Source organism: Stegostoma tigrinum, chromosome 37 (assembly GCF_030684315.1).
Source record: "Stegostoma tigrinum isolate sSteTig4 chromosome 37, sSteTig4.hap1, whole genome shotgun sequence".
Taxonomy (NCBI): domain Eukaryota; kingdom Metazoa; phylum Chordata; class Chondrichthyes; order Orectolobiformes; family Stegostomatidae; genus Stegostoma; species Stegostoma tigrinum.
The window spans coordinates 1,104,139-1,130,672 of NC_081390.1; the positions used below are offsets into that span (position 1 = coordinate 1,104,139).

Consider the following 26,534-nt stretch of genomic DNA (forward strand, 5'->3'; position numbering starts at 1 on the left):
TAATATCAGAGGTGGAGGGGATGTGGCCTTTAAATACCATCTGAGGGGTATCCACTTGCCTTCTCACCATGAACTCAGTTCGAGTGGAAGTGGGAAGTTGGCAGATTCCCCACCCACCATCTGATTAAATGCTTCCCAGCACCCAAACCTGCCAGGGGAGGGGGCACAAGATTCTGCTCAGGCAGATTTCAGGAGGAAAGGGAACCGTGAGAAACACGTTCACTTGTGGAAGGCTGTGTCTGAGAAGCACAATAGTCCCACTGTGCGATCAAACCTCCACCACCAACTGACTCACACATTGATAGGTCACAGCTGCCAGATGTAGCCCTTCAATTCCCTACTATACAATAAAACATCACATCAAGCAACATTTATAAAGACATCTTTAATGGAAGCATTCCATATTTTATGAGCTTGTAATACCAAAAATGAACTATCAAAAGTGTAGCATTATAATACAGAAGGGTCTAAAGCAAGAGTTTCCATCTTTAATCCAGAGGCATCTCCCTGTTTTCGTTGTAGAAGCTCATACTGCCCGTTGCAATGGTTCATGGAGACTATCTTCCTCCTTATTACATCAGATGATGTTCAGGCTAATTTCTGGCTTAGTGACTTACCCCCCGAGTTTAAATATCAGCTGGACTAGACCCCAGCAAGAGGTCACTTTGTTGACATACTGCTGTGACATTGTGTCATCACTGGAACCATTATCTTCATTAGTAAACTCTTCATTAGTAAACCCCCTTTATACATTCCCATTCCACAATGTTAAAGCAAGAAACTGGGAAAATCGTACATGCTCCAGAGAGTTATGACTGTCCAAAGCTTTTTTTAATTCTGGGATTGTTCCCATAGACTGGAAAATTACAAAGACACTTCATAATCTAAGAGAAGGTGATAAACTAGAAATTTAAAATCATCTCCATATTCTATTTTTATTTGGCACAGGATGAATATGCATAATTGGATAGATAAGAAATGAGAGAGATCCAACATGCTTTCGTAAAGAGTAAGTCAGTTCTAGGAAACCTGGTTAAATATTGTAAGATGGTAACTAACTTGGTGGATGTGGCTGTGTTTACAGGTTTTTATGAAGGTGTGCAAATGGCATTCAACAAGGTTCCACAAAACTGACCATGAACAAAAATAAAACACCACCTTTAGGCATTTCTCTGGAATTGGTTTGGTGGGAGGAAACAGAGTTGGAATAAACAATATTAAGTCCAATCAATGGGATGCGACAGTGCTCGAAGTTCTCTCTAAAATGCATGCACACAGTAGCTCTGATGCTCTGCACACAGTGAGTGGTGTTACTTTAGAGGCTCATGCAGCCCAGAAGAAAGTTAGAGGAAATGCTGCTGGTGGTGTCCATTAGGAGCTGTCTTGGGCTCTCTCTCAGTTGTTGTGGCCACGGAGAAACCAACACAGACGGAGTTAAATAGTGAGCCAGTCTGATTTCTTCTTCATTGGCCTAAAGGAATGTCTAAATAGTTCAGAAGCTGGCAACTATGCACAGAAAACACTCCAAACAAGTGAACAGGCACAAAAGAGAATGTATCAGAGATTATGGGAACTGCAGATGCTGGAGAAACCGAGATAACAAAGTACAAGAGTGTTGCAGTGGGACAGAGATCCTACAAGAGAGCTGCAGTGCGAGAGAGGTCCTACAAGAGAGTTGCAGAGGGAGAGAGATCCTACAAGAGAGTTGCAGAGGGAGAGAGGTCCTACAAGAGAGTTGCAGAGGGAGAGAGATCCTACAAGAGAGTTGCAGAGGGAGAGAGGTCCTACAAGAGAGTTGCAGAGGGAGAGAGATCCTACAAGAAAGTTGCAGAGGGAGAGAGGTCCTACAAGAGAGTTGCAGTGGGAGAGAGGTCCTACAAGAGAGTTGCAGTGGGAGAGAGACTCTTTTCTGATGAAGGGTCTAGGTCCGAAACATCAGCTTTTCTGGTCCTAAAATGCTGCTTGGCCTGCTGTGTTCATCCAGCTCCACACTTTGTTATCTCAAAAGATAATGTTGATTTTTCACCTTAGAAGAGTGGGATGCAGAGTGAGGTGATGGTTATCATGTTTGTTTATTTATCCAGCTCTAGTTTAACCCTATCCAAAGGACTGTTTACAGATCTGGGTGCTATTTCTCAGGAAGGGACAGTTTGGCATTACAGTCTGTAATATAGGTTCACCAGAATGGGCCTTTGTTATAGACAATGAACTGGTGGACCACACTTTTATGAATAAGTGCTGGTGGGGTGAGAAGCGGGAGATGGGGGGGGGGGGTTGGTCGTGTCAAGATTTACTACAATGTTACAAAGCATCTGTTCACAGCTAAGGTGATAATGTCCCTGGAATGGGAATCCAAAGACCCAGACTACTGCTCTGGATTTGTGGGTTCAAATCCCCCCCAAGGCAGTTGGCAGAACTTAAATTCAATAAGTACATCTGAAATTGAAAACTAGTCTCAGTGATTGTGCCCATGACAACTATGATGGACTGATTAAAAATGATCTGGTTCACTTGAGGGAGGGAAACTGCAATCCTTACCTGGTTTGCCCAACATGATTCCACAGCCACGGTGATGCAGTTGTCTTTTAACTACTCTTTGAAATGCACCAGCAAGCCAGGCAGCTCAATGGCAATTAGGGATTCACAATAAATGTTGGCCCAACCAGTAACATCCACATTCTGTTAAAGAGAACTCCTTCCCATTAATTTTGTATGTGTGATGAGATGGTCATTTTGAAAAGGGAAAGTTTGTTGAGGGTTCGGGCATGGGATACAGATCTAAGCTATGTGCTAGAGATAACACAGCGTGGAGCTGGGTGAACACAGCAGGCCAGGCAGCATCAGAGGAGCAGGAAAGTTGATGTTTCAAGTGAGGACCCTTCTTCAGAAATGTGCTACGTCATGTGCTGTTGTTTACTGTGTCTCATATCTATCACTCCATAACACTCCTTCTCATTCTTGACACGTATAGCCTTTCCCATGAAGGAGCTATGCCACGCCCTTTACAGGAGCTCTCCATAAGTGGCTGTATCCCATACTGACTGTTCTAAACACTGCCCTCCAAATGGCCATGAGTTTACAAAATGGCACAGCTGACGAGTGGACTGAATGGCCTACTTTGGCTCCTATATCTATGACCCTACTAAATAACACTCGATATTAAAATTGCTCCTGCAGACACTCTGCTGAAGTAACAACAATTTGCACTCATCCTGCACCTTTGCTGCAATAAAACATGGAGGATTTTTATGAAGCAATCTGTTATGCTGAGTCTCATAAGATAATATGGGGATAGATATCAAAAGCTTGATCAAAGTTTGGTGGAACCTCTCAAAGAGGAATGCGAGGAGCAGACGCAAAGGACAATTCCAGAGTTTCGGACCTAGCCAACAGACAGTCACCTGTGATAGAGCAATTAAAATGGAGAATGAAGTCATGTCCAGAATGGGTGGTGTGCGGAGCTCAGAGAGTTGAAGGGTTGGAGGAGATTACAGAGAAAGGGAAACAGAAACAGATATAAAGTAAAACAATTTCACTTGAGTTGCTTCTTGTCAAACCTATAAACCTTAGCGCGTTTTGTAAAAATGGAACACTTTTGTAACCTGTTTATAACCAGAGTGAAAACATTCCAATGATCAGAAAATCTATGCACACAAGAACAAGTGGAAGCTTAGAATCTTCTCCCAAAAGGGCTGTCGCTGATGTGGGTTCAACTGGACAGTTCTCAAGAGAATTGTGTCGGGTGTGAAATATGGAACATTCAGAGCTACCCTGGTCTACTCAAATGATTTCCTCATTGCAGCTAACTGCCTGGTTAGAAGACAATCTGGTTAAAGAAGCACTCCTTGGTGACAAGGGATTGCTGTTGTGTTTGTTTTTAAACATAATGTGATAGAATTCTCCAACTTGGCAACAGTTGTCAATGAGGATGAGGATAGTATTGTCACAAGAAGCCCACCACCTTCAACTCCCTTCATGAATTAAATGTCATCTTGACTTAGAATCATAGAGAATCCTTACATTGTGGAAGCAGGCCATTCGGCCCATCAAGTCCACACCAACCCGCCAAAGAACATCCCATCCAGACCCACCCATCTACCCTCTAACCCCACATTTCCCCTGGCTAATCCACCCAGACTGCACATCTTTGGACTGTGGGAAAAAATCAAGGCACTCAGAAGAAGTAGGCACAGACACAGGGAGAACGTAAAAAGTCCACACAGGCAGTCACTCGAAGGTGGGATTGAACATGGGGTCTTGGCACTGTCAGGCTGCAGCGCTAACCATTGAGCCATTGTGCAGCAAATTTGGATTCAGCTCTCCATTCCTTCATTGTTGCCAGATCAAAATCCTGGACCATCCCACATAACAACAAACACTCTTGCCTTAAGGACTGCACTGGATCAAGAAAGCCACCTTCTCACCATCTTTTCAGGGGCAAATAGAGATGGGCAATAAATACGGCATTCCAAAAGATGAAACAAGTTTAAAATGTTACAAACCAAGAACCAAATTAGAATAACCAGGGGCCCAGATTTTCTTCACTAGCTTGCGCTGAGGTAAATTTGGGGAGCTTTACCTCCAGGATTGAGGGTAAGGAACTCTCAGGGTTAAAGCAGGGTTGCCTGTGCTCAATGCACCAAAGCCTGACAAAGCTAAAACCTCACATTCTCACCAACACTTTAAACAGAAGATGGTTAAAAAGAAATCAGAAGCGATGATTTTAACAAGAGGGGCTGACTGCAAAACATGTAAAGCAGGAAGCAGAGATCCTCTGTCTGATTTTCTGCCTATTCCAATTGACTAGATTCTCTCTCTCTCTCTGTTTGAGGTATATCAGACCCTTAGACTGCCACACTGTTGGGGATTCTGTCTGGAGAGAAGTAGTAATATGGGAGCTTCTTATCCTTATTGCGTTCTGCAATGCGATGTGTAATTTCTTGAAGGTGCGCTTGGAAATTCTGAATAGCTTCCTTGACAGGTTTTTCTATGAAGTGTTCATCTGGATACATTCCAAGGAAGAGCTGCAGAAATAACAATCATTTTTGATAAATATTTATATAAATCATCTCATGTTATGTTATTCTAATATGATATGAGATATATATGCTTGTACACATGTGTAATAAATTATCCAGAGTTCCTGATGAGGTGCTACTACACTATGGTCACATAACAGAATACCAAGCAATAATTCAACACAAGGTGCAATCTGACAAATATATTGGATGAAGCTCCAGCATTATGGTCTAAGAGTATAATTACTTTACATTTTTGGAAACTACAAGACACAGCATGGTGATAGTGGGGTGTTTGTGAGTAAATTCCATTCATCTTAAATGGATTCAATACAGAATTAGGTCGAGAAAAATGGAAAGAAATGAACAAAAATTGAATAGTCAAAGAACTGGGGATGTTGGAAATGAGAACAAAAACAGAAACTGCTGGAAAAGCTCAGCAGTTCTGACAGCATCCATGGATGGAAAGCAGAGTTCAGGTCCAGTGACCTTTCTTCAGAACTGTGTTCTATGGGAAACACCCTCTCATATCCACCCTGCGGAGTCTCCTCAATGAGATCACCTCCCACATTCCTAAAACTATGATGGATACAGACTGAGTCTGACCAACCTTCCTTGGGGGATAAGCCTTTCATCCCAGGGATGTACTCATACAAATACATCCTTTTTCAGATAAGGTAACCAAATCTATATACAGTGCTCCCGAAGCATTCTCACCAATGCCCTGTACAATGAGCTTTTATTTTATATTGCTATCTTGACATGACCCTTTGTTAAGTGCCAGTGATGGTGATGTGGTCTCAGGGTTACAGGGCACTGAACCTCCTGCCCTGGGAGTCTCCTGTAATCATATCCCTACAAACAGAGATTGGTTACTTACTGTATCCTTACCTCATTGTCCTGAAACTGGCTGAGTGCCCACACAGCACCCAGGTGCCAGCACGAGCGCCCTCTGTCTGGCAGACTCTCAATGATGTACTCCACATTCACAACACCTTTCTTGCAGGGCGGGGGCTGCCGCATTGTGGGAGGAGAGTTTGGGATCCACGAGCACCAATCATACTTTAAATAAAAACAATTACAACATAGAACTAACAATACAGTCAAGAAGGATATTGGTTTCTTCTCTCCAATTTGATCCTCACTTGTGAGAATATGGTTCAACTGGTGGATAAGGAATTAAAATTTACCAGGCAGCCTACCTGCCGAGTCCCAGTACTTTCAATTTTTACTGGCACTTCTGGACAGGCAGTTAAAGCATGGTCCTTTCTCAGCACGCACACTTTGGCAATGATTTGACCTCTGCTCTATGTTCCTTTTCAATGAACACAGTGAGGAAACATAGAAAAGAAGATCAGGAGTAGGCTTTTCAGCCCTTCGAGCCTGCTCCACCTTCAATTGGATCATGGCTGATCATCCGACTCAGTACCCTGTTCCCACTTTCACCTCATATTCTCCATCCCTTTAGCCTTAAGAATATATCGCTCTTTCTTCAGGAAGTGAACCAGCTCTGAGAATATACCAGGCTCCACAAAGGAGGAGCTGACCTCCCCGACCCAAACTCCCACTTCTTTCCAGCACTTCTTCTCCCACGCCAACATCCCTATTTCTCCCAAGTACAGTTCCTGCAGCTGGTTTTCCCTATCCATGGCAGGAAGTGACCTGGCTAAAGTTAGTGCGGATCTGGTATCAACAAGTTAGATATTGGGTGGGTAGGAGCCTGATCAAGTGCCAAGGTCTCACACCCACTGGCTATTAGAGTCAAAGATCCACATTTCCCTGGGATAGCACCATCAGCATCCTTCCCAACCAGAATGTCAAACAGAAGCTTATAAATGGGAAGGGTCCCCTTTGAGTAGGTTCTGTCTAGCCAGCTGCAGGGTTTCCAAAGTTCACATTTTAATTGTGTCTTTTGCATATTGTTCCTCGAGTCATTTTTACTATCTTCCCTCAATTCTCTTCTTATCCTTGGCTGGTTTTTTTTTCCTATGAATGTATCATTGCCCCATATCTTTTTCCAGTTTTCTTTATTATATTCAACTTTTATAACCCTCCAAAGTACGACTATCCTCACTCCCTCAATATACTTAGTTCACTGGTCTTGGGAAATCCTTATGGATCTTAGGCCAGTGATCCCTGACATGATTGTAACAAGGTCAGCCAGCTGGATATCACAGAATATGAATTCCTTGTGTGGGGCTTTTAATCTGGTCCAATCAGGGAGCCCTGGCTCACAGCTTAAAGAATGGGTGTCAGAGAATCAGACACTTTGGGTGCTGACTCCGACAAAGCTGTGGTAAAATTGAGAACTTTCCATGTCTAAATAAGGGGTGACTTTACTGAACACTGAGAGGCCTGGATGGAGTGGACATAGAGAAGATGTTTCCACTAGTAGGGGAGACCACAACCAGATGGTACAGTCTCAGAATGAAGGGCCGACACTTTAGAACTGAGATGAGGAGGAATTTCTTCAGCCACAGGCTGGGTAATCTGTGGAGCTCATTGCCACAGAGGGCTGTAGAGACCAAGTCATTGAGGGTATTTAAGATAGAGATAGATAAATTCTTGACTAGCAAGAAAATCAAGGGTTACAAGAAGCAGGCAGGAGAATGGGGTTGACAAATATATCAACTATGATTGAATGCGGAGCAGACTTGATGGGCCAAATGGCCATTTCTGTTCCTGTGGTCTTATGGTGTAAGACTTTCTACCTACTGCCAAAGATCCACGCTAGAACTGAGAAAGCTTCCCCAGCGCCGAGTACATCAGTAATCAGTTGCCTGGTGACTTTAAGCTGAGCTCCTTATCCTCACTTTTCATGCATATTCTAAATGCCATTGGGGCCACTTTCTGTTCTCCAAACTCCAATAAAAGGTGCCATGCATTGCTGGCCGATATGTGCCCCTCAGTCACTTAATGGAGGTGCACCGATCTACTGTTCCACCAGATTGTAACAAACTAGTCAAAGAACAGTGAGGAATCTGTGAATGATATGAACGCAATACCTGGCCAAAGTTGACTGCAGCATGTTGAGCAGAGGCAGTGAAGATGACCACAGTCAGATATTCAATCAGCTTCTCAATTGTCTTGATTGTTTTGGGAAAGCCTGTAAAAGGAAATCTGTCATTAGTCTAATGTAACTGAGGATTTTTGAATAAATGTTTTACCTGACGGGTCTGAATAGCCCAGAGGTCCATCAGCATTCCAATGCTCCAAGGTGTTCTTAACACTAAGGACATGTGATTTCCCCCCCTCCACCGCTACAATGTCCCAGAGGGGGAAACGTTAATGTGTGACACCTCTTTCAATATCCCGGGGGGGAGGGGGGAAAGAACAGTGTGTCATACCCCTTCCAATGTCCTGGGGGGAAGGATAGTGTGTGACACCCCTTCCAATGTCCCGGAGGGGGAAAGGACAGTGTGTGACACGCTTCCCTACTGTCCTGGCGGGGGAAAAGTCAGTGTGTGACACCCCTCCCCAATGTCCCGGAGGGGGAAAGGACAGTGTGTGACACTCCTTCCAACGTCTCGGGGCGGGGGGGCGGTAAGGAAGGACAGTGTGTGATACTCCTCCCCAGTGTCCCGGAGGGGGAAAGAACAGTGTGTGACACTCCTTCCAATGTCCTAGAGGGGGAAAGAACAGTGTGTGACACTCCTTCCAATGTCCTGGAGGGGGTAAGGACAGTGTGTGACAACCCTCCCCAGTGTCCCAGAGCGGGTAAGGACAGTGTGTGACAACCCTCCCCAGTGTCCCAGAGCGGGTAAGGACGTGTGTTTTCCAACTGGGCTGAGAAGTGGAGTGAAAACCTGTCAGGATGCTGCCGTTTTCTCTCAGTGATGTAAAAGCTGCAACAGCTGAAAGCCAGAGGGATGTGGGTGCTAGCAGGCTCCACACAGTCCTATGTATATTGACATTGTGCGTAATGACATCAGTGTAAATGCTGGTCCAGATCAGCATGTACGAGGGACACGCTCCATAACTGATGCTTAAGGGATAGGCAACAGCATTCAGAAAAAGGTGGACACCTTGGGGGCTGGAGAGTATACCTTTTCTGTCTGATGCAATCTTAATCTAATCATCTCCCTCTTTTGCTCACCTTCCCTTTGGTTATTGTTGTACTGTTCCGGCGGGCAGTGCTTGTATTTTGTTAGTTTAGTCAAAGAAGAGACACAGTAACTTGGTGCTGATTTGACAATAAAAAAGGGTTGGTTTGGGCCCCTGGTGGGTGGTGATTGTTAGTTGTTTACTTTCTGAAACAGGTAACTTGCTGGTGGCTTATTATTTTAAACAGGTACTCCCTTTTCCCTTTGCCAACCTCTTCCTCATCTTTAATGGTCTGCATTGACCTATAACAGGCTTTGCATGTAAATTATTCAATTGGAAACACAAGTAATTTACTGGGGTAGTTAATAGATTAATAGAAATATACCATGAGTGATTTAGTAATGCAAAATAACTGTTCAGCTGTGTGTATGAGCAGTTTTGAATATTAAACCAAAGAGGAGGGTTGGTTCCAAAGTGGAGAGAGCAGACTAACATTTGTATTACACTGTGAAATGTCAGTGAAGAGTATGGAAGCCAGATTGACTCCAGTTTGCTGCTGGACTGAATGGATATCTCTGAATATAAGCTGCAATTAGAGGGGAGTTATCCCCAAACTGTCCAGTGCCTGGTCAAGCTGAACCTGGATTCCGTTTGATCTGGGCAATGGAGCACAGCACAAAGCTACGGAATTAGAGGCTGAGTGATGAAGAGGTATTGCAGAAATGCCAGCTCCTCAGAACTTACGAGAGACAACGGATGAAAGCATGATAAAAGCTCAGGAGAAATTGGGGGAGGGGTTTAGCTCAGTCTCCAGGGAACTGTCACACATGGAGTGTGTGGTGAACAGGGAGAAAGATTCTGGGGAGGAGGGTGGGAAAGTTTGTCACACAGCCCAATCCTCCAGGATGTTTCTGTTTAACTTGTGATTTCATTTTTTTAATTCGCTTGAGGCAGATGGCTGTCACTGGCTGGGCCCAGCATTTATTGCCTGTCCTGAGCTGTCCTTGAGAAGGTGGTGGTGAGCTGCCTTCTTGAACTCCTGCTGTCCACAGGGATGTAGGTAGACCCACAATGCCCTTAGGAAGAAGGTTCCAGGGTTTTGACCCAGTGACACTGAAGGGACGGCGATATATTTCAAAGTCAGAATGTTGAGTGGCTTGGAAGGGAACTTGGAGGTGGTGTTCCCATGTATCTGCTGCCCTTGTCCTTCTAGATAGAAGTGGTTGTGGGTTTGGAAGGTGCTGTCTGCGTATCTTTGGTGAGTTTCTGCAGTGCATCTTGCAGATAGTACACATTGCTGCTACAGAGGGTCGTTGGTAGAGAGACTGAATATTTAAGGATGTGGTGTCAATCAAGCGGGTTGCTTTGCCCTGGTTGGTATCAAGCGGCTTGACTGTCGCTGGAGGTGTACTCATCCAGGCAACTGGGGAGTATCCCCTCACAGTCCTGACTCGTGCCTTGTAGATGGTGGGCAGGCTTTGGGGAGTCAGGAGGTGAGTTACACACCACAGACTTCCTAGTTTTTGACCTGCTTTTGTAGTCAGCATTTATTTATTTATTTTTAAATTAACCTATTTTTATAATCAACCTGTTAGAGATGTTATTATACAACACTGGAGCATGTGGGACGTGAACCCAGGCCTTCCGGTCCAGGGGTAGGTCACTAGCAACATACTACAGTGATCCCACTTGAGTTTCTGGTTAATAATAACCCAAAATGGTTGATAGTGGGGCATTCAGTGCTGGGTCCATTGAATATCAAGGTGTGGTAGTTATATTGACTTTTATTTGAGATCATCATTGCCTGGCATTTAAATGTCATTTTCCACTTGTCAGCCCAAGCCTGGATATTGTCCAGATCTTGTTGCAATTGAACAACAGCTGAGTCAGTATCTGAGGAGTCGTGAATGCTGCTAAACATTGTGCAATCATCGGCGAACATCCTCACTTCTGACCTTATGATGGAGGGAAGGTCATTGATGAAGCAGCTGGAGATGGCTGAGCCTAGGACACTACCCTGAGGAACTCCTGCAGAGATATCCTGCAGCTGAGATGACTGACTTTCAATAACCAGCCACCTTCTTATATGTCAGGGATGACGCCAACCACTGGAGACTTTGCCTCTTGATATCCATTGATTCCAGTTTTGCTAGGGCTCCTTGATGCCACACTCGGTTGAATGCAGCCTTGATATCAAGGGCTGTCACTCTCACCTCACCTCTGGAATTCGGCTCTTTTGTCCATGTTTGAACCAGGGCTGTAATGAGGTCAGGAGCTGAGTGGCCCTGGTGGAACCAAACTGGGCATCACTGAGCAGGTTATTGCTGAGCAGATGCTGCTTGTTAGCGCTTTTAGTGACACCTCCCATCACTTTACTGATGATCGAGAGTAGGTTGACAGGACAGTGTTTGGCAGGGTTGGATTTGTCCTACTTTTTAGATACAGGATGAAACTGGGGAGTTGTTCACATTGTCAGGTATATACCAGTGTTGTAACTGTATTAGAACAGTTCTGAAGTGCATCTTTTCAATACTAAGGGTGGCAGACTGGCTCAGTGTTCAGCATTGCTGCCTCACAGCACCAAGGGACCTGGGTTCAGTTGCAGCCTTGGACGCTTGTGTGGAGTTTGTATGTTCTCTGTGGGTCTGCGAGGGGTTTTTGCTAGGTGCTTTGGCTTCCTCTCACAGTCCAAAGATGTGCAGGTTAGGAGGACTGGCTACGCTAAATTGCCCTTTGGTGTCCAGGGATGTGCAGGCTAGGTGGCTTACGAATGTGTGCAGTGTCACAGGAGTAGGGTGAGGGATGGAATGCTCTGCAGAGTGTCAGCACAGACTCAAGGGGCTGAATGGCCTGCATTGTAGGGATTTTATGATAGCCCTTGCAGTATCCAGAGCTTTCAATTATTTCTTGATATCACATTGGAGTAAATTGAATTGGCTGAAGACTGGTATCTGTGCTGCTGGAGACCACTGGATGAAGCCAAAATAGATCATTCACTTGGCACTTCTGGCTGAAGATGTGGCAAATGCTTCAGCGTTGTCTTTTCACTGATGTGTTGTGCTTTTTGATGGGGATATTTGTGGAGCCTCCTCCTCCAATGAGTTGTTTAATTGTCCACCACCATTCCTAATTGGATGTGGTAGGTCTGCAGAGTTTAGATTTACTGTGTTGGTTGTGGAATTGCTTAGCTCTGTCTCTTATTGCTTGTTGCTTAATGGTGTTTGATAAGTAGTCCTGTTTGGTGGTTTCACCCCAGGCTGGCAACTCATTTCCAGACATACCTGGCGATGTTTCTGGCATGCCCTCCTACACCTCCATTGAGCCAGGCCTGATGGTAATGGTTGAGTGGGGGATAGACTGAGCTGCTATGTTGCAGGTTGTGCTGGAGCACAATTTTGTTGCTGTTGATGGCCCACAGCACCTCATGAATGCCCGGTCTTGAGTTGCTAGGTCTGTTTGAACTCTGTTATCTCAAATAGCATGGTGATAGTGCAATGCAGTGTATACTCAGTATTAGAGTGGGACTTCATCTCCACAAAAACTGTGGAGTGGTCATTCATCCTGATACTATCAAAGACAGATACATCTGCAAATTGGTAAGGATGAGGTCAAGTATGCTTTTCCCTCTCTTTGATTCTCATATTCAGAAGCTGCACAGACCTAGAATCTCATAGATTGCGCAGGCGGTTTCACACCTGATGGCACTCATTTTAATTGCTCACTTTCCTGACTTGTAGCACTACCTCAACTTCCCAAGGGTTCAGAGAAACCTTGGCTACAGTTACATTGATGGACAAGAAATCTGCAGGGCTAGGCAGTGCAATGATATGAAACAAGATCACACATGGAGCTCCAAGAATATACCCTGACACATGTTGAATGCTACCTATTATCTACGGGAGGTCAGGGCCTGACTGAGCTGTGAGGTTTTTCCCATTCATGTAGACCCCAAATGCAGTGTCAAGACTGGTACCTTAGCAGTAGTCATGGGTGAGGTACATAAGGGTGCTAATGTATCCAGCCCAGCTCCAGCAAGTACATCTAAACATGGAGATGAATTCCTCCATAGCTGGGAGACCAAGCAGCTAAGCCTGCACAATGAGGGAACTCTGTTGCTCAATACTATTCAAGTCACCTTTGTTACCGGGCAGTTACCTGTGCTTTTATTGTCCTTCAGCCCATACACAAAAACATCTTTCACGAAGGCCTGCAGTTCTGTGTCTGTCTGAACAGCCTCATCATTATCATAGTAGATGTTCACCACTTCAGTGACAAAACTGTCAGAAAGAAAGGAACACTCATCAATAACAATTAAGACAGAAAGGTCTCACTGTTTCAGAAGTGCACTTTGAGGTATACAAGATGCTAAAGGAGATTGACAAAGTAGATATAGAGAGGATGTTTCTTCATGTAGGGCAATATAGAACAAGGGGTCACAGTTTTAGGATAAGAGGGTATCGGTTTTAAAACAGAGATAAAGGAAAAGTATTTCTCTCAAAGGGTCATGAATCTTGCGGAATTCACTGTCCCAGAGCATAGTAGACGCTGGAACATTGAATAAACTTCAGGAGGAGATAGACAGGTTTTTAATTAGTGATGGGTTGAAGGCTTATGGAGAACAGGCAGGAAAGTAGAGCTGAGGCTGAGATGAGATCAGTCATGATTATATTGGAAGGTGGAGAAGGCAGAAGAGTCTGAATGGTCTACTTTTGCTCTTAGTTGTTATATTCTAATGTCTTGGTCTTCTCAGTTTTCTTCAATCTGGAATCTCTGGTGGGTTCTGTGTTGGTCGATGGTCGTGCACTTTGTGAACTTGTGTGTGCACACTGACCTGGGAAGTGGAAATGGTGAGATATTTGCCTTAAAATTGCTGAGGGACATTGACACACCTGGAGAATGACAATGTGCCTTTTTAATTTCTTCAGAATTCCTATCGAGATTACATTCTCTTCATTTTTAAAGCCCTTTTTCATACATTTGCCACTCTTCCAAGCACTATCACTGAGCCCTATGAATCCTGGAAGCCTCACTGTGGGAGGTGTCATTCTGTTTGAGAATTAGTCCTGGGTTTTAGCTGTGCCTACTGACACAAGCGTCTTGCCTTCATTTATCAATGCAAACACACAGAGTTATTGCTGGACTGCAGGTCAGCTGGTGAGGAAAGCAATAGTGCACACAACCTTTCTCAGCAAAGGAAGGCATTTGGGGCAGCGGTATTTAGAAAGGATCAGGTGGGGAAAACGAAAGTGGAGAGGAGATTTGAACAAAGAACAAAGAAAATTGCAGCACAGGAACAGGCTCTTCGGCCCTCCAAGCCTGCGCCGATCGAGATCCTCTGTCTAAACCTGTCGCTTATTTTATGAAGGTCAGACAGAGGTTTTCAAAGTCATGAGCAGGTTGGATAGAGTAGATGGAGGAAACTGTTTCCTCTTGTAAAAGAGATAAAAATGATAGGAGCATAGAATTCAAATGATGTGCAAATGAAGCAAGGATGATGTAAGAGTAAATTTATTCACACAGCAAGTAATTAAGGTAAAGAATTCACCGCCTAGAGGTCTGCTGGTGGCAGATTCAATTGAGGCATTCAAGAGGGGATGATTATTTGGATAAAAATGGTGTTCAGGATTATGGGGAACGGGCAGGAGATTGGCAGTTGGTTAGAGAACAGGTGCAGGCATGATGGGCTGAATGGCCTCCTTCTGAGGCACCACATTTCTAAGGTTCTGTGATGTGGACAGCTTGGGCAAGGCCAGCATTTGATACTCATCCCTAACTGCCCTTGAACTGAGGGATTCATGAGGACAATGTCAGAGGGCAGAATTAAGAGTCAACCACATTGATTTGTGCCTGGAACCAAATGTAGGCCAGACCCGGCTAAAAAAAAACCAGAAAGGACATTAGTGACATGTGGTCTTTATAACAATTAATAATAAATACTAAGACTAATGTTTCTATTCAGTTGTTATTAAATGAGTTTAGACCACATCAGGTGCCACAGGAGGACTTGAACACTTAGAGCCTTAAACTGGGACCTCTGGATGCCTAGATGAACCTGGGGCCAATGGATGATGCATTCAAGTACAGTACCACAACAACACTATCTCCCCCGTGCCCTGAGCACTTGGGTTCAACCCATCCTGAAATCCAGATTTTGGGAAAGGGAGACGGCCCCCAAATTACCTCTGGACTGCCTCCCAGACTCTCAGGCCGTCATCCCTGTAGTAGTAATAAGGAAGAGCCTCTGTGCTGTCTAGTCCACGCATCTTGATGCTCTCAGGAAAGCAGAAGGATTTATAGGTGAGGCTGGACATGGCTCGCTGAACCATTCGAACATGGCCCCCTCCTCCTGTGCCATTCGCCTGTATACAACCAGACAAATATCAGACACACATAACTTGAGACTGTACCAATGAAAACAGCTCCTCACAGCTGCGTTTACCTTGTCAAAGAGGCCACACTCACAGATCAGCTGCTCCCTTGCTTTGGTGTTGATTGCAATGGTAAATCGAACATGAGGCACCAACAGCTAAAGATCCATGCAGTGGGAAGAGAAGAGGAAAGATGTTAAATGGCAAACGAGTGAATGATTGTATTTCAACATCGGTGAAAACAGAAATATTAAAATATCCAAACACTCTTCCTTCAGCCCTATGTCAACTTAGTATTAATCCCATCCCAAACTCATCCAACTAATCCCAGGGCACTGTTCTCTCTCTAATAGCTTTTTTACACTGCCTCAGCAAACATTCCCAGGATAGGCACAGCATGGGGTTAGATATAGAGTAAAGCTCTCTCTAAATATTTTCTAATCAATTAAGAGCTGCTCTGGCACACCTCTGGAGCAAGTGGGACTTGAACTAAGGCCTCCTGGCTAAGAGATAGGGATACTACCATTGCACCACAAGGGTACTTAAAGCTCTTTCTACCCTGTCCCCATTAAAATCTCCCTGGACTGATATAGCACTGAGTTAGATACAAAGCCAAGCACCCGCTTACATTGTCTCCAACAAACACTCCCAGGACAGGAACAGCAGTGGTTAGATACAGACTAAAAGGTCACTCTACACTGCCCCCAACAATATTCCAGGACAGGGATAGTACATGGTTAGATATAGAGGAAAGCCCCCTCGACTCTTTTAAACTGGAAGTAGTATAGCTTCCCCTACGCTTTTAAACTGAAAGTAAAGCGTCCTCTACATTGCTCCCATCAAACACTCCCAGGCAGGGACAACACAGGGTTTGATACAGAGAAATTGTCATGGAAAATGACAGCACCCTCTCCTCTTCCTACATTCAGAGCGGGTTTGTACCTTTGCTGAGTTTTCACCATGAATGAGACAGGGACTGATCACATTAACTTCAAGCTGACGGTCAGTGTAAAGGCAACATTTCTGTTCCCGGGAATGTGATTGCTGCCCCCTCCCACGGATGAAGCCACAGAATTTATCCTAATCTCACCCAGTTCATGATAAGCAGGTGTTTTTGCTACATTCGTTTGACAATATCTCAGGGAGGCCAAACAGCATGGCAGCATTACCTTGAACAGAGGGTGGACAGCTGCAAGCTGTCGATAGAGCGCTATACCAAACACTTCCGACATAAGGTGAGTCTTCAGGAGATGGGTGACCGTCTGATGAATGTGAAAGTCTGTTGACCTCACCCATATTTTTGCCAACAACCATTCATACTTATCATCAGTGGGGAGGAATATGGGATTATCTGGCCCAGGTTCTTGTTTCAGCTGTTGAAGCAAAGAAAATCCTCGCGTTACTGGTGGTCAGGTATTTGATCCATGACCTTTGCAGGATTTTAATCAAGAGCCAAGGTAATAGGAAATAAGTCCCAAATAAACCTCAGAACAGAAGGCAGAGCTTGGGGGACACTGTGGAATAGAACACAGAGCTATGGGAGAGTGACTGGATTAAACAGTGTGGGAAAGAACCAGTCATGGTTTCATGCAGAGCGGCATGATTAACTCAGCATGGAACTTGTGTCCTTCGATGAAGGTGACTGAATTACGGAGTGAATTATAGTGCAAGGAAAATTCCACCTGTGTAGTGATTTTTTCCGGATCAGCATTGCACAAAATGCACTCAAAGGACAGTGCAGGATAAATGAATAGGCCACAAGGAAGGAATTAATGAACAGCGACGGAGGAATTAAAGGTCAACGCAATGAGAAGGAAAATTAATGTTGTGATATCATAAATGGGTTGTAAGCAATTCTGAGTTTTTTTTATCTCAGTGTAATATTTAGGTTATCTAGTGTTCTTAGAAACATTTTACAAACACATGTTATTGACTAATGAGCTCTGGTTTTAGAAGTACCAAAGAGGGCAAAATAGAGAAGATGGGGAATGGAGTAAAGTAATAGAGGGAAGGCTTGAGAGTTGACAGTGAACAAAGAATTTGTTTCCTTCCAACAAGCCAGAAAGAGATATGGGTAGAGTTAAATTGTATGCCTGTAAATGCACAGAGTATTGTAAGCAAGATTGGGGAACTGGAAGCAGAAATTACTCGAGGGGATATGACATAATAACATTGACAGGAATGTGGCTCAAGGCAGAAAGAACTGGATACTTAATATGCTGTGTCATAAGGCATTTAGTAGAAATGAGCTAAGTAAAACAGGAGGAGATGTAGCAGTCTTGGCCAAAGATAGTACACATTTTGAATTAAAATCTATATTGTTGGAGGGGAGATACAAGGGGGAGTGGTGACTTTGTTGGGCAATTATTGCAGACCTTCAAAGAGTGGGGAAGAAGTAGTAAAGAGCATTTGTAGGCAGCTTATGGAAATCTGCAGGAGAAGTAGAGTTGTGATAGTTGGTGACTTCAATTACCCAAGGACAGACAGGGAAAAAGGTAGAGTGTGGGGCACAGAAGGTGAGAACTTCTTGCAATGTGTACAGAAGAACTTCCTGGAACAGGAATTTTCCAGTCCTACCAGGAAGGGGGCTGTGCTGGATCTGATCCTAGGAAATGAGGCAGGCCACCTGGAGAATGTTGGAGTGGGGGAGCATTTAGGAAACAGTAATCATTATATAATAAGGTTCAATATTAAGTTGGATAGGGCAAAAATCAGTCAAGGACTAAGATCCCAGGATGGAATAGGGAAAATTTTAGGAGTCTAAATGTTGAACTGGAGTATGTTGATTAGAAACCTATTTTGGTAGATAAACAAGTGGATGAAAAATGAGAGATTTCCAAAAGAGAGATGAATAGTGTGCCAGCTAGCTACATGGTCATGAGAAGTAAACACAGGATATCTAAAGCAAGTGAACCCTGGATGACTAAGAATATTGATTAAGAAATATGGAAGAAAAAGAAGGCAAATGATGCACACTGGAATAATAATAGCAAAGAAATCAGGAAGAGTATCTCAAATGCAGGAGAGAGGCTAAGGCTAGAATAAGGAAGGCTAAGAGAACGCATGAGAAAAGGATGGAAAACAAATAGTAATATGCACATTAATAGTAAAAGATTAGTGAAGAATAGAAATGAGGAGAGTAAACTGCTTGCTGAAGTAATGAGTACAACAGAGTTACTAAATGAATATTTTGCTTCTGCCTTTACGAAATTAAGATAGAGACAATGGCCGATGAAAATGTGTCTGTTAAGTAACTGAGCAGCATAGTAATAGATAACATAGGATTTGTCCTGGGGAACTGGAGGATTGCAAATATGATGGCATTGTTTGAGAATGGGACAAAGGATAAGTGATAGACCTGTCTGCTTGACATCCATAGTGGGAAAACTGATGGAAGCCAAAATGCGGGTTAAAGTAAATATACACTTAGAGAAAGATAAGCCACACTCTTTGGCTTTGTCAAGGGCAGATGATGTCTAACAAATTTAATTGAATCCTCTGACAAGGTCACACAGGCAGTGGGTGAGGGTAATGCTGTGGATGTTGTATATTTGGACTTTCAGAAAGCAGTTGATACCGTACCATGTGGCAGTTTAGAAATATGTGTGATTTATCTTTTCTTGGCAGCATGGATTAGAAGTTGGCAAAAATTTCGGAAACAGATGATAGGTTTAGATGGACATTTCTCAGATTGCAGACAAGATGAAAATGTTGTTCCTCAGGGATTGGTGTTGGCACCTTGGTTTTTCTGATGTATATGAATGATTTGAAGATGGGTGTTGAGGACAAATTCTCAAAATTTATGCATGATGCTAAGCTAGGGAGAACAGTAAATTGTTAGGATGATGTTGAGCGACTTTCAGGGATATTGACAAGTTGGCCAAATGGGCAGATACCTGGTAAATGAAATTCAACGCAGTCAAATGAAGAGACAATACAGGCTCAATGGACAAACTTTGAGGGGAGTACAGGAGTTGAGGGACCTCGGGGTTCATGTGCATGATTCTCTGAAGGTGGCCAGGCAAGTTGAAGCAGTTGTGAAGAAGCCTTATAGGATCCCTGGGTTTATAAATAAAGGCACAAAATATATAAGCAAGGAAGTGATGCTACACCTCTCCAAATCATTGGTCAGACCACATTGAAGTATTATGTTCAGTTCTGGGCACCTTATTTGAGGAAGGATGTTAAGGCCCAGGCCAGAGTGCAAAATTAGAATATAACCAAGAATGAGGGGTTTTAGATGCCAGGAAAGATTAAACAGATTGGGCTTATTCTCATTGGAGCAGAGAAGATTAAGTGATAAACTTATCTAAGTGTTCAAAGTCATGAACAATTTTGACAGGTTAAAGAAGGAGATTCTGTTTCCACTAGTTGGTATGTCAGTAACTAGGGGGCTGCAATTTCAAGATTTTCAGCAAGAGAGGCAGGAGTGAGATCAGGAAAAACATCTTTACCCAGAGAATTGCTAGGATTTGGAATGCGCTGGGAGAGTGGTAGAGATGGATTCAATAAGAGATTTCAAAAGAGAGCTGGATACATATTTTTAAAGTGATGGATTTAGCAGGCAATAGAGACAAGGTTGGAGAATAGGAATAGCTAAGTTGCTCTTTCAGGAACCAGGACAGATGCAATAGGGCAAATGGTATCCTTCTGTATTATAAAAGTCTATGGTTCTATGCATTTTACTTATCTAACAAAGCAAAAATAACTGCTGTTGTTGGAATAAGAACTGTTCTATTTTTACTGAGCCACACGTAACAAAAACCATAAACAGTCTGCAAACACCTCAATTGTCCTGGAACTGAAGAACAAGCAATTAATCATGAGCGAATAAAGACTACTTTTATTCATTTTTAGAGGTAAGTCCGAAGGACTGTGTTCTCGTTTCACTGTGGAAAAACAAATGGGCCGTGAGAATAGACATGACGGCACGACATCAGATAACTCTTACCAGCCAGGAGCAATCTCGCACACAGAACACTGACATTTAATGAATGGGATACTGTTCATTTTCAGAAAAGGTGAACATTATGAAAGAATCCATTGTATTAGGCTGAGAGATCATGCACACGTAGAACCATGCAAGCAAATTAAGTAGTGCCTCTTTATCGGCAATGTTTGAATAAGGCTCGGCAGTAAACTCAAGGGGACGATAAAATAAAGGTTTTGAATGCCATGTTGTGTGCTTGTTTATGGGTAATTGGGTGTGGTGAGGAAGTGACCCACATCAACTGGACAAAGGTATTGCTCTAAAGGTAGTCAGGGACTGGTTCCCACAGTGTTTTGTCTCAAGGGAGGAAGAAGCACCCTGTCCAGGAGCTGGGTTTTAAACCCAATTTGAAGTCTGCCCTGTATCGTTGATACATTAAACTTTTGTTTGTTATTGATAGTCCTGGGCGCACCTGTTCCCTCCATCACCACTGCAGATGTCAGATCAGTCTTCATGGGAGTCAACTCAAAGAAAGTGATGGGTCTGGATGGAGTCCTGGCCATGACCTTAGATCCTCATGGACCAATTGGCAGACGTATTCATTGGCATCTTTCAACCTCTCTGCCCTGCAAGCCGAAGATATCACCTGCTTTAGAAGACTACCATCATCCTTGTACCCTAGAAAGCACATGCAAGGTGCCTTAATGATTGCTGCCCAGTGGCTCTGAGCTCAATAATCATGAAGTGATTCGAAAGGCTGGTCATGGCCCACATCAATTCTAATTTCCCAGCATTCCTTGATTTCCAGCAATTTGCCTACTGACATAACAGGTCCATAGCAGTAGCCATTTCCCTAGCCTTGCACTCATCCCAGGAACAACTGGACAACCAGGACATTTACATCAGACTCCTGCTCATTGACTACAGCTCCACCCTCAACACCATTATCCCCTCCAGGCTAATACCAAAACTCCATGTCCTTGGTCTCAGCTCCGCCCTCTGCAACTGGATCCTCAGCTTCCTGACACATAGACGCAATCTGTGAAGATAGACAACTGTGCCTCCACCACAATAACACTCAACAATGGAACCCCTCCATGGATGCATTCTCAGTTCCCTACTGTACTCCCTGCACTTCCATGACTGTGTAGCCAGATTCTGAATGAATGCCATATACAAGTTTGCTGACAAAACCACTGTGGTAGGATTATGAGGGCTTAGTGATGTGGGGTGCCTCTCTCTCTCAATGTTGGCAAAACTTTAGAACTGATCATTGCCTTCTGAAAGAAAGGAGACAACGCCCCCATCTACATCAATGGAGCGGAGGCTGAGACGGTTGAGAGCGTCAAGTTGCCAGGAGTGACGATAACCGACAACCTGTCCTGGACTTAATATTGATTTCAACGCCTTTAAATTGTGAACCAATTCCCATTTCTCCTCATTGTTTCAGCTTTACATGTTACATTTTCCCTTTTCTTCCCTTTCTTTTAGCTTTAATTGTCACATTCTCTGTCACCATGTCCTCTCTTCCCTCTCTTCACCCCCGGGGGACTGTCTGCTCTTTCCAGTCTGGTAGTTAGATACAAAATTGTTCTGCCATTCTCACATTCTGATCACTTAATCTGAACTATCAACATCTTTTCCCCAACAACACCGCCACATCCGCCCCAACTACAGCATAAAGAGGGAGAGGCAATGGCCTCGTGGTATTAGCTGTGGACTGTTAATCCGGAGACCCAGATAACATTCTGGTTTGAATCCCGCCCCAACAGCATCCAGATGCTGGAATTTTAATTCAATTAGAAATATTTGGCCTAGTGATAACAAGGAATCCATTGCTGATTGTCAGAAAAATCCATTTGATTCACTAATGCTGTTTAGGGAAGGAAACTGCCATCCTTACCTGATCTGGCCTACATTTGACTTCAGACCCACCGCAATGTGGTTGACTCTCAACAGTCACCTGGGCAATTGGGGATGGGCGATAAATGCTGCCTAAAAGTAACATCTCCTCATCCCATAAATGAATTTTTAAAAAAATGCTGCCCTGTCCACACTTCACTTCAGCCCTGATGAGGAGTCAGACTCAAAACGTGAACTTGCTCTCTCTCCATGGATGCTGTCTGACCCACTGCAATTTGCAGCTATTGTTATCCATATGTCCTTGCTTATTATGATCTGCCTGTGCTGCTCATAGACAAAACTTTTCACTGTACTCAGGTACATGTGACAATCAATTGATATTCAAACTGTTAGTTCGAAGAAGAGATCAGTTTGAAGCTTTTAATTAGATGAACTCCACCAAATTGAACTAATCTAAATTCTGTGATTTTGAAACTTAGGTTATGATTAGATTAGATTACCTACAGTGTGGAAACAGGCCCTTCGGCCCAACAAGTCCACACCACCCCTTGAAGCATCCCACCCAGACCCATCCCCCTACAACCCACACACCCCTGGGCACTATGGGCAATTTAGCAAGGCCAATCCAACTAGCCTGCACATCTTTGGACTGTGGGAGGAAACTGGAGCACCCGGAGGAAACCCACACAGACACGGGGAGAATGTACAAACTCCACACAGACAGTCGCCCGAGGCGGGAATCGAACCCGGGTCCCTGGTGCTGTGAGGCTGCAGTGCTAAACACTGAGCCACTGTGCTGCCCCTGGAACTGAGCAAAGCAAAAATAAATAGTCAGAAGCTCAAAGGATCTGCAAAAGAAATTGGAAAACAAATATACCAGAAAGGATTTATCTACTTTCTATGAACAGGACGAAGGGGGTATCTAAGAACCTGTTGACTGTGGGAAATATTGGCAGGTGAATCTTGAAAAAATTAAAGGCTATGAATACTTGTGGCTGTTTAACCTGGGTTTATACTGGGGGTCGTGGTAGCACTTTAGCAAATTGGTCACACCGCAGATTAGGATTGCAGAGAGAGAAAGGGAATGGGTGACCAAAAGGCAGAAAAAAAGCAGGAAGGCAATGCAGCGTCCCTTGCCGTCTTCTTCCTCCAAAACAGGTTTTTCGTTTTGGATACTGTTGGGGGAGATGGCTCACCAGGCGAAGGCAGCAGTAGCCAAGTTCATGGCACCGTGACTGACTCTGCTGTACAGAAAGGCAGGAAAAAGAGTGGAGGGGCTGTAGTCATAGGGAATTCAATAGTAAGGGGAGTTGATAAGTGGTTCTGTGGTTGAAAATGAGACTCCCGAATGGTATGTTGCCTCCCAGGTGCATATCAGGGATGTCTCAGATCAACTGCAGGACATTCTGAACCGGGAGGGTGAACTGCCAGCTGTCGTGGTGCATGTAGGCAACAATGAGGTCCTACAAGCAGAATTTAGGGAGTTAGGAGCCAAGTTAAAAAGTACGACTTCAGAGCTAGTAATCTCAGGATTGCCACCAGTGCCACGTGCTAGTCAGAGAAGAAATGGAAGAATATCCAGGATGAATGCGTGGCTTGAGAAATGGTGCAGGAAGGAGGGGTTCAGATTTTTGAGGCATTAGGACTGGTTCTGGGGAAGGTGGGACTATTACAAATTGGACGGTCTATACCTGGTCCGGACTGAAACCAATGTCCTTGGGGCTGCTTTTGCTAACGCTGTGTGGGAGGGTTTATACTAATGTGGCAGGGGGATGGGAACCAAATATTGGACAAGTTATTGGACATAAAGGAGGTAGTAACTAAAGCCCGTAAGAAGGTAGATAATGAAGTCAGCGTGACTAAAGGGAAGAGGAGGCAGGGAGCAGATGATGATCAGAAAAGGACAAGTGGTCTGAGGTGCATTTGTTTTACTGTGAGAAGTCTAGTAGATAAGGCAGATGAGCTTAGGGCTTGGATCTGTGCCTGGGAGTATCATGTTATTGTTATTACTGACTTGGTTAAGGGAAGGGCATGATTGGCAACTAGATGTCCCAGGATATCGATGCATAAAGGAAGGTAGATTAGATTAGATTAGATTCCCGACAGTGTGGAAACAGGCCCTTTGGCCCAACAAGTCACACCGCCCCTTGAAGCATCCCACCTAGATCCATCCCCCTAGAACTCACACACCCCTGAACACTACGGGCAATTTAGCATGGCCAATCCACCTAGCTTGCACATCTTTGGACTGTGGGAGGAAGCCGATGCAGACACAGGGAGAATGTGCAAATTCCACACAGACAGTCGCCTGAGGCTGGAATTGAACCTGGGTCCCTGGTGCTGTGAGGCTGCAGTGCTAACCACTGAGCCACCGTGCCGCCCCGAGAGGGAGGTAAAAGGGGTGGAGGAGTAGCATTACTGGTCAAAGACAATATCATAGCTGTACTGAAGAGGGGCACTACGGAGGACTCGAGCAGTGAGGCAAAATGGGTAGAATGCAGAAATAAGAAGGGTGCAGTAATAATGTTGGGGCTGTACTACAGGCCTCCCAATAGCGAGCGTGAGATAGAGGTACAAAAATGTAAACAGATTATGGAAAGGTATAGGAGTATTAATTTTCCCAACATTGACTGGGATTCACTCAGTGTTAGGGGTCAAGATGGAGCAGAATTCACAAGGAGCCTCCAGGAGGGTTTTCTCGAGCAGTATGTATGTAGTTCAGCTCAGGAAGGGGCCATACTGGACCTGGTATTGGGGAATGAGCCCAGCCAGGTGGTTGAAATTACAGTAGGGGACTACTTTAGAAACAGTGACCACAATTCCGTAAGTTTTAAAATACTCATGGACAAAGATGAGAGTGGGCCTAAAGGAAGAGTTCTAAACTAGGGGAAGAGCAACTATATCAAAATTCGGCAGGATCTGGGGAATGTAGATTGGGAGAAACTGTTCAAAGGTAAATCCACATTTGATATGTGGGAGGCCTTTAAAGAGAGGTTGAATAGCGTGCAGGAGAGACATGTTTCTGTGAAAGCGACAAGATTAAGGAACCATGGATGACAGGTGAAATTGTGAGACTAGCTAAGAGAAAAAAGGAAGCATACACAAGGTTTAGGCTACTGAAGACAGATGAAGCTTTGGAAGAATATCGGGAATGTAGGGCAAATCTGAAACGAGGAATTAAGAAGGCTAAAAGGGGACATGAGATATCTTTAGCAAACATGGCTAAGGAAAATCTCAAAGCCTTTTATTCACATATAAAGAGCAAGAGGGTAACTGGAGAAAGGATCGGCCGACTTAAGGACAAAGAAGGAGAGTTATGCGTTGAGTCAGAGAAAATGGGTGACATTCTTAACAAGTACTTTGCATCGGTATTCACCAAGGAGAGGGACATGATGGATGTTGAGGTTAGGGATAGATGTTTGTTTACTCTAGGTCAAGTCAGCATGAGGAAGGAGGAAGTGTTGGGTATCCTAAAAGGTATTAAGGTGGACAAGTCGCCAGGTCTGGATGGGATCTATCCCAGGTTCTTGAGGGAAGCAAGAGAGGAAATAGCCGGGGCCCTAATAGATATCTTTCCAGCATCCTTAAACATGGGTGAGGTCCTGGACAACTGGCGAATTTATAATGTTGTCCCTTGTTTAAGAAGGATAGCAGGGATAATCCAGGCAATTATCAACCAGTGAGCCTTATGTCAGTGGTGGGGAAGCTGCTGGAGAAGATACTGAGGGATAGGATCTATTCTCATTTGGAAGAAAATGGGCTTACCAGTGTTGGACAACATGGTTTTGTGCGGGGAAGGTCATGTTTTATCAACTTAATAGAATGCTTTGAGGATGTGACAAAGTTGATTGATGAGGGAAAGGGTGTATATGTCATATACATGGACTTCAGTAAGGCATTTGATAAGGTTCCCCATGGTAGGCTGATGGAGAAAGTGAAATCGCACGGGGTCCATGGTGTGCTAGCTAGATGGATAAAAAACTGGCTGGGCAACAGGAGACAGAGAGTAGTAGTAGAAGGGAGTTTCTCAAAATGGAGACCTGTGACCAGTGGTGTTCCACAGGGATCTGTGCTGGGACCACTGTTGTTTGTGATATACGTAAATGATTTGGAGGAAGGTATAGATGGTATGATTAGCAAGTTTGCAGATGACACTAAGATTGGTGGAGTAGCAGATAGTGAAGGGGACTATCAGATATTACAGCAGAATTTAGATAGACTGGAGAGTTGGGCAGATAAATGGCAGATGATTAGATTAGATTAGATTCTCTACAGTGTGGAAACAGGCCATTCGGCCCAACAAGTCCACAC

At 44.1% G+C, this 26,534-nt stretch overlaps 1 protein-coding gene across 3 annotated transcripts in view; it reads right to left on the minus strand.

Moving 5' to 3' along the window:
• Positions 1–365: 365 nt before the first annotated feature.
• Positions 366–26,534, minus strand: part of LOC125467436 (polyunsaturated fatty acid 5-lipoxygenase) — a 54,882-nt gene continuing 28,713 nt past the window's right edge. For all 3 annotated transcript variants that reach the window (XM_059640247.1, XM_059640245.1, XM_059640246.1), the window contains exons 8-14: positions 16,600–16,803; positions 15,502–15,588; positions 15,243–15,421; positions 13,218–13,339; positions 8,024–8,124; positions 5,910–6,080; positions 366–5,024 (exon numbers count right to left, since the gene is read on the minus strand). In XM_059640247.1, the coding sequence (XP_059496230.1) occupies positions 4,845–5,024; positions 5,910–6,080; positions 8,024–8,124; positions 13,218–13,339; positions 15,243–15,421; positions 15,502–15,588; positions 16,600–16,803 (1,044 nt within the window). In that variant the 3' untranslated portion in view covers positions 366–4,844. The remainder of the gene's footprint in view (positions 5,025–5,909; positions 6,081–8,023; positions 8,125–13,217; positions 13,340–15,242; positions 15,422–15,501; positions 15,589–16,599; positions 16,804–26,534) is intronic.